Source organism: Anastrepha obliqua, chromosome 3 (genome assembly GCF_027943255.1).
Source record: "Anastrepha obliqua isolate idAnaObli1 chromosome 3, idAnaObli1_1.0, whole genome shotgun sequence".
In the NCBI taxonomy this organism is placed as follows: Eukaryota; Metazoa; Arthropoda; class Insecta; order Diptera; family Tephritidae; genus Anastrepha; species Anastrepha obliqua.
The window spans coordinates 126,009,738-126,018,155 of NC_072894.1; the positions used below are offsets into that span (position 1 = coordinate 126,009,738).

Here is an 8,418-nt window from a genome sequence, read left to right on the forward strand (position 1 = left end):
AAAATGTCTACGTTCGTCTCGAAAAAACAACATTTGCGGGAAGTCATACTTCACTTATTACCTTTTAAAGAAAAGTGCAGCTGAAACGTGTCGTATATTGATCAATAGTTACGGTAATCACGCTCCATCAAATACAACTTGTAAAGAGTGGTTTCGACGCTTCCAAAGTGGCAATTTCGACGTGAGTGATAAAGATCGCGAAGGGGCACCGAAAAAATTCGAAGATACTCACCTACAACAATTATTGGATGGACCATCTGAAAAAATGGAGTAAAGTTGTAGCTTCCACATTATATATGGCACATACTTCACATAATATAGGGTTTTTCACTAAGAGCGCTTCAACTTTTGAACTTTTTTGAATAAAACACAAACGGTTTGACTTTTTTAACTAATTTTTTTTTTTTATTATCGAGTTTGAACATATACATTTAAGTATGAAATTCGATTTCTTTTGCATGACCACCGCGTGCACGTTTTACGAAGTCCAATCGTTGAACCCAATTTTCGACCACTCTTTTGCATAAATCGGCCGAAATTCCAGCAATTTCGCGTTTAATATTGGCTCTGAGTTCACAAATCGTCGCCGGCTTGTTACTGTAGACCAATGACTTCACATAACCTCAAAACGGGACGGCTTGTTAAATGGACCGTAAAATGGCCGTAATGCCCTTAAAGTAGCAGCAACAGAACGATTATTTTCATAAAAAATTTGCACGATTTGCAATTGTTGCTCAAGTGTGTAGCGTTCCATGATGAAATGTATACTAATGAAGTTTACAAATGACAAGCGAAAAATAAAAAATATTGCGTCGTTCGCCCTCCCTATCGGAAAAAAGTTGAAGCGCACCTATTGAATAACCCTTTATAATGTATTATTTAATTGTTTAAACAATTCGTAACTTTGGCTAAGAAAGGGCGGAAACTTATTCCCATACCCAAGAATTACGGGCACTTTGGTTTCCTCGATTCCATCCAGGTTTGATATAAATGAAAATGTCGATAATGCCGATAAAATTACAGAAATAATCGTAGCATCGCCCAGGAGATAAAGATCGATCATAAAATTTTACGCAAAAATAATAGATTTGTTTTTCCCCAAGCTAATATATTCAAAGTTACAGTCTGTTTTAAATTTATTTTGAACAAAAAATTTCAAAAATAGAAATTCTTACAACTTAATATAGTACAATAATATAAATAATTACAAAGCAATACAAATTAGTCGAAATGTTGCCAAAAGTGTGCTTTTCATGGAAGCAGGTGTTAGGAATGGTTTATTCTGAGAAACTTTAAAACACAAAAAATATGTGGAAGTGAGTAGGCTTTTGGTTGATTACCATTCAGTGGGTCTTGGGATCAACATGAAACATAAAATCATAGAATACGTTTCTTCTAATAAAGGACCCTCGGCAGTTAACGGCAAATCTCCGAGCATATTTCTGCCAGTGCTCCATCAAGATGCACACCATATATTGGAGTAGTAGCCTGGTTTTTCTTCCTTTAAGTTTTTTAACTTTACGCAGGTAGTGGGCCACATTATGGTATCAAAACGGCACTGTAGTGTACTCGGTGTACTCTTGCCATCTAACCTACCTACCTAGCCTGGTACATGCACCTGCCACGAATATTTCCAACCATTTCAGTTATTCAAAACAACAAGTTATGCAATCAACAACAAGCAATTAGCAGGTTTAGTATTAAGAATCAAACTAGATAAAATTGCAATGGGAGTGTGGTAAGGTAGTCGAATTACTTTAAACCGGTGTCTACTAGATTAAGTGACATTGCAGAACAAATATAGTCCATCCCCTAGCCCCCTGTTTACGTTCTATTTTGGGTACTCGTATGCCCGCTTCCTTAACTTAACGATTACGCAAACAGATATGCTTTTGGAAAGTCAAAAACCTATTTATTAATATTCGAGTATCTTTTACGTATTTACATGTGTACATACATGCAGTGCATGCCAAAAATAGCAAGTCAATCCAAAGATCTTACGCATGTAAAGGACGTCGCCCACCACGTACATCGTTGGAGGTTAAAATGTCTCTATTAGCGATAATGTTCCCTTCGTTCGCGACGTGCAATTTACATTCATACATACCTACCTATTGCACTTGAATACGGTCAAACTGGAATATTCTTATATATGCAAGCACGGTGATAAGACCGATCGACAGTAAAAAGTTCAATGATTTGTAATTGTAAGTGATTCGAGGGTTAAACGAAGTAATCATTGGCATTAATTACCAAAAAATATAGCGTACATGGATTCTGCAGTGAGATAATGAAATGAACCAAGCCAGCGGATACAGCGATAATGCATAGCGAGCGTGCAAATTAATCTTTCGCTATATAAGCTAATTTTTAGCTGAAGTCCAGCACAGTTGTCTCCGGCACTGAGTGGTAGAGCACAGCGGTAAAACTTCCTTTAGAGTTTGTGGCAAAAGGTGTTGGAAACTTTCAAAATGAAGACGTTTGTAATTTTATTAAGTTTTCTTGTCTGCTGCGTCACAGCAGGACGTTTGGGTTTGACTCAAAAACTTTTATGGCTGGACTCTGTACGCCAAGGACAGCAGGCCGCCCCACTTAGTGAGACACCATTATCGACTTATTCTGACAACAATAAGAAGCTATTTAATTCTTTAGATCAAGGTTACACATCTCAAGGTACGAACGAGCGTCAACAATTCCTGCTTGATGTCCTGCTTCAGGTTCAAAAGCCCTTAGTGAACACACAGCTCATCGTACTCGGCCAGATATTGGTGACAGATCCCAATCAGTATGTATTGGTAAGTATTCAAGGATGTGGTGATTCCAATATTTATTTCTTTGCTATATATTTGCTTGTTTTTGTCTAGCCAAACGATGAAATTCTACAGCAGTTTTTGCAACAAGCCAGCTATCAGAATATTCTGGGACGCAATGATGTCTACAACCCAGTCGATATGTCAGATATACGCCAATTGGTGGGACTTCAACGTTTCTTTGTGCTAGCCCAGGACTTCACCGTTTTCCAAAAGAATGTTGTCTACGCGCGCCTTTATTTCAACCCCGTCATGTTTGTGGATGCTCTGTCGCTAGCGATACGTGACCGTGCAGATACCCAGGATCTTGTGATGCCATCAATGAACGAGATCTTACCACAGCTGTACTATGACAACTATGTCCTCAACGCTGCACAAAATGTCGACTATTACAACTTGATTAGCCAGGCAACTCGTACAAGTGCAAAGCACAGTCTATTCGATGTGTTCGGCTTGGGTGGTTTTGGTTCATTATTTCAAGTACGTAAATATGGGCTGTTCAACCCAAGGCAACAAAGACGTGTGGAAATAGCAAACGGCCGTGCTAACAGTGAAATACAGGCTCAAATTACTTTGCAAGTGGGGGAACAAGGTGGAGCCTCAACTGATCTAACAAATGATATTGCACTCAATGTGGCATTTAGCAATATTATCATCGATCAACTGGCGCAAACAGTCACTGAGGTCATTGAAGGAGAACAACATATTGGCGGTATAGGCAGCAATCAACAGAAGTACCAGCAAGGGCAGTACTACCAACAAGGAGAAGGATCAAACAGAGGTATTGGAGTAGGTTATCGGGTTCGCCGAGACAAGCAAGACATTTATGAAGGCCAGACCAATGGTGAATCCTTGGATATACTAGAAGGTGATTTAAAACAAAAAAAATCAAAACCTAAATCAAAACTAATTTTAATCAAACATTGAATTGATCGTTCTTTTAGGCATCAATGCTGTGTCAAAGCAAAATGTCGTAAACACCAACGAATTGCCCCAAGTGGATGTTAACAGCCAACACCTTCTGCGTGTCGGACGTAGACATCGTGGAAATACTCCTTATGGTGGATACTCAAATTACGTGAACCCTCTCTATCGCCAACAAAATCAATATAGTTACAACGATCAGGAAAACGATTATGAACGTGAACAAAACCAAGGAAGTCAATATGGTTACAACAATCAGGCATATGGTTCATCTTATGCTCAGCCCAACAGACGTCAGCAAAGTCAGGGAGCACAATACGGTTCCCCTTATGGTTACAAGGATCAGGAATACAGTTCATATTATGGTAGCCCTTGTGTACACCACCAAAATCAGGGATACTTTTATGGTCGTGGTCAAAATCAAGGAGCTCAATATAGTTACAACGATCAGAAATACGGTTCTTATTATGCTGCTCAGCCTTATGGACGTGAACAAAGTCAGCGAGCTCAATATGGTTCATCTTATGGTTACAAGGATCAGGAATATGGTTCGTATTATGGTAGCCCTTATGGGCACCAACAAAGTCAAGGGGCCCAGTATGGTTACCAAAATCAGGGATACTCTTATGGCCCTCGTCAAAACCAAGGAGCTCAACACGGTTCATCTTATGTTGCTCAGCCTTATGGCAGTCAACAAAATCAAGAAGGTCAATATGGTTCACTTTATGGTTATAAGGATCAGGAATACGGTTCATATTATGCCAACCCTTATGGACGCCAACAAAATCAGGGAGCTCTGTATGGCTACCAAAATCAGGGATACTCGTATGGTCGTGGTCAAAAGCAAGGAGCTCAATATGGTTACAAGAATCAGGAATACGGTTCATCTTATGCTAATCCGTTTGCTCGTCAACAAAATCAAGGAAATCAATATGGGTACAAGAATCTGGAATACGGTTCATCCTCATCTTACTCCAGCCCTTATGGACGTCAACAAAATCAAGAAGCTCAATATGGTTACAGGAATCAGGAATACGGCTATGGCGCTAAAGGTCCAGAACAAGCGCAATATCAACGTCAACAACAGCAGGTATATCGTGTGCAGCCATATGGACAGGAAGATGTTGTCAGTGTTAATGATGTGACCGCGGATAATGATGATGAAACTGTGGTGGCTCGTTACGCACGTGACACTGGTAACCGTGGAGAAAGTGGCAGGCGTAATCGAGGTCACGACTCCAAACGCCACAATTATCGCTACACAGAACAGTATCGTGAGCTGGAAAGTTTGCGTGGTGAAATCGTCCGCAGCATTGCCGCAACTCAACAAGTGAGATACTCTCGTCGCGGGGAAATACTCTTACAAAGCATACAAGAGTTGGCTGCTAGGTTGAATATGCAGCAAATCGTTGAGATCATTGAAGGAGGCCGTAGCCAGCAACAACAACAGCAATACCTGCAGATACAACAGGAAATCGGTCAAATCATGCAGCAACTGCGAATACTCATTGATCAAGTCACTCAAGAGGCGGGCATAAGCGAAGGAAGCGAGGAAACTCTTGATATAGTTGCCAGTATTATTAATGGTAAGATCATACTCGAGCAACGGCAACTGTCCATTGCAACACAAAGTTCATTGCAAGAGTTGCAACAGCAGATACAACGTGTCGTCGGAAATCAAGTTGGTCAAGTGAATGAGGTCACCCCACTCGTCTTGCTGGCCGGCAACTTACGCAATCCGGTTACTCAACAAACCATTCTTTCACTTGCCCAGCTGATCGATGAGTACCGTCAGGAATTGCAACCATACACCAAGAACCAATTGGGCGGTAATGGTGATATTGCTGTGCGTAATATTTTGATCGATCCTTTGGTTACCTACACTGAAGTGGTGGATGCCGACCTTGTCAATCTTATCGACCAACAGCTATTGCAGTCAAACACCAACAACCTGCAGCATCTGAGCCAGAAAGTGGTGGCCCGTCAACAACGTTTGAATTATGAACCATTCACCATTTCAATGAACATTGAATCCGAACTTCAACAGGATGTTAGCATTCGTATTTTACTTGGCCCACAAGTCGATTACAACGGTCGTCGCGTATCTTTGGCACAAAACCGTCAGAACTATATTGTCATTGACGCTTTCGTAAAACAATTGCAGGCCGGCGAGAACAACATCCAACGCTACTCACGTCAATTTAACGGATACAGCAACGAAGTTTCCACCATTAGTGAAATTTATCGTCAGGTAATAACTGGACAGAAACAACAGCAACAGTCTGGTACTAATAGTCAGCTTCCCCAACATCTTTTGCTGCCACGTGGAACGACTATTAATGGAGGTTTGCCAGTGCAGATAATGGTTGTAGTGACTCCATTGACACAGCAAGATCGCTTTTTGCTTGGAGAGGGTGTCAACGCACAACAAATCAGTGGTGTTGGAATCGCTGGAATAGGCGTCGACCAGTTGCCGCTGGGCTATCCATTGGACAGGCAAATCGTAGATGAGCAGAGTCTAAATGTACCGAATATTTTGGCAACCGAAACTGTGATACAGTATGACAGTCGTACTCGGGCTTGAGATAACCCCAGCGAACTTTGATGACTGAAATATTAAGATGGAAAGAAATTTTAAACCGATATATTTGCATACATTAATTTTTTATACTAAAATATAAATAATGGTTCATAACTGCTGATTTTAAATATTTTGATATTCGAAAATTAAATAAAGTGTTGCAATCCAAAGAACAAATGAGTTTTTGATATGTGGGGGGTTATGTTGAATTAACTAATCAAACGATGGCACCGCTTGATATTTGAATGAAGAGAAATGTAATGTGGCGTGATGGTCGAGAAGCCCAGAGAAGCCAAGGAGCAAATTTAATTTTTTGCTTGCAATCTCCAAAAGTACTACAAAAATTTCATAGCGGCTTCACAGGTAAGCATCTATTCATAGAAAGAAGAGATTATTAGTTTAATTTTTTACTCATCCTCAGCGTATGACTGATACCCAATATGCAAAAGAATCAGTCTCGACGTTTTTTTTATTAGTGTAGTCCCCATTTATTTTATACATTTGTACATTGACATTAAGTATTTTGTTTAACAATTTGGTCAGGATTTATATACATTGGCCAGCGCCAAAAGTGATAAAATTAAAATAAACGAAATAATATACAATTAAATAATATACAGTACAAGAATCACTTTACATAATTACTGTTGAGTCCAGTTTAGTATTAGTTTAAAATACTTTAATGTTTTTCAACTCATGTTATCTATATATATAAAAAGAAGTTACATTTCCTTGGTAATCTTATAACTCAAGAACGGGCTCACCTATCCAAACCAAATTTTTAGGCTTTGTTTGGACTATTCAATAGATGGTTTGTGTTTTGAAATTTTAAGAATCGGATACCAGGGTCTCGAGAAATAGGCCAAAACGTAAACCCGGGTAACCCTAGGATATGTTTGTACAATATGGGTAGCAAATGGAAGCTGCTGATCAATATTAAGCTTACAGTTTTCTAAAAATACTGTTGAATTTTTGTATATGAATTTAAAAATAGCACTATATATAGGGTTATTCAATAGGTGCGCTTCAACTTTTTCCCGATAGGGAGGGCGAACGACGCAATATTTTTTATTTTTCGCTTGTCATTTGTAAACTTCATTAGTATACATTTCATCATGGAACGCTACACACTTGAGCAACGATTGCAAATCGTGCAAATTTTTTATGAAAATAATCGTTCTGTTCCTGCTACTTTAAGAGCATTACGGCCATTAACAAGCCGTCCCGTTTTGGGGTTATGTGAAGTCATTGGTCTACAGTAACAAGCCGGCGACGATTTGTGAGCTCAGAGCCAATATTGAATGCGAAATTGCTGGAATTTCGGCCGATTTATGCAAAAGAGTGGTCGAAAATTGGGTTCAACGATTGGACTTCGTAAAACGTGCACGCGGTGGTTATGCAAAAGAAATCGAATTTCATACTTAAATGTATGTATATGTTCAAACTCGATAATAAAAAAAAATTAGTTAAAAAAGTCAAACCGTTTGTGTTTTATTCAAAAAAGTTCAAAAGCTGAAGCGCTCTTACTGAAAAACCCTTTATGTATGTATAAACACCTACATATATCACATAAACGTAACATAGCAATACATATTTACTCTAATTACATTAATTTGAACTTAATCCGTTAGGCTAAGACACTATAAAAACTTGAACTCAGGAATAAATAAATCACGCACTCCGTTTGTGCGAAAAAATAAATTGGGGAACATAGTCAATACAGAAATTATTTCCAAATACAAAAAACAATAAACATATAAAAACAAAAAGTGCTAATTAATAGTGCAACAACAATTGCCTGCGCGTTTTATATTTTTGCAAGTCCGTTTTCGCGTCGAGTGACAAAAGCAAACAAAGAAACAAACTAACATAAAAACCACCCCGACTAAAAGTTCAGTGACTAAACCAAATATATATTAATATAACAAAACAAGTACACAGTGTACATACATACATACATAAACATATAAGGAGAGAAGCGGTATCAGCGGCAATACAGTGTCGTGTTTATGGAATGGGACATAGTGAAAAAAAAACTCTTAAATTATAATAAAATTAAACTAATATACAACACATAAAAGTAAAAACCACAAGTACAGTAAC

The 8,418-nt window shown here is 38.7% G+C and overlaps 1 protein-coding gene across 2 annotated transcripts; it reads left to right on the forward strand.

Annotated features, from left to right (window-relative positions):
- The first annotated feature begins 1,987 nt into the window (after positions 1-1,987).
- On the forward strand, positions 1,988-6,492 carry LOC129241703 (fat-body protein 1-like). 2 transcript variants are annotated; one of them, XM_054878175.1, is made up of 5 exons: positions 1,988-2,207; positions 2,266-2,595; positions 2,653-2,795; positions 2,865-3,678; positions 3,755-6,492. In XM_054878175.1, exons 2-5 carry the CDS (start codon positions 2,472-2,474, stop codon positions 6,316-6,318), a joined length of 3,645 nt encoding a protein of 1,214 aa, XP_054734150.1. In that variant the 5' UTR covers positions 1,988-2,207; positions 2,266-2,471; the 3' UTR covers positions 6,319-6,492. The 2 variants fall into 2 exon arrangements, with proteins under 2 accessions (XP_054734150.1, XP_054734148.1); XM_054878173.1 differs by having other exon boundaries at positions 2,266-2,795.
- The last annotated feature ends 1,926 nt before the right edge of the window (positions 6,493-8,418 follow it).

Coding starts and splice junctions, on each gene's coding strand:
- LOC129241703 (XM_054878173.1), top strand. CDS start 2,472: ATGAAGACGTTTGTAATTTTATTAAGTTTTCTTGTCTGCTGCGTCACA. Junction 2,796..2,864: donor ATCCCAATCAGTATGTATTG/GTAAGTATTCAA, acceptor GTTTTTGTCTAG/CCAAACGATGAAATTCTACA. Junction 3,679..3,754: donor ATCCTTGGATATACTAGAAG/GTGATTTAAAAC, acceptor TCGTTCTTTTAG/GCATCAATGCTGTGTCAAAG.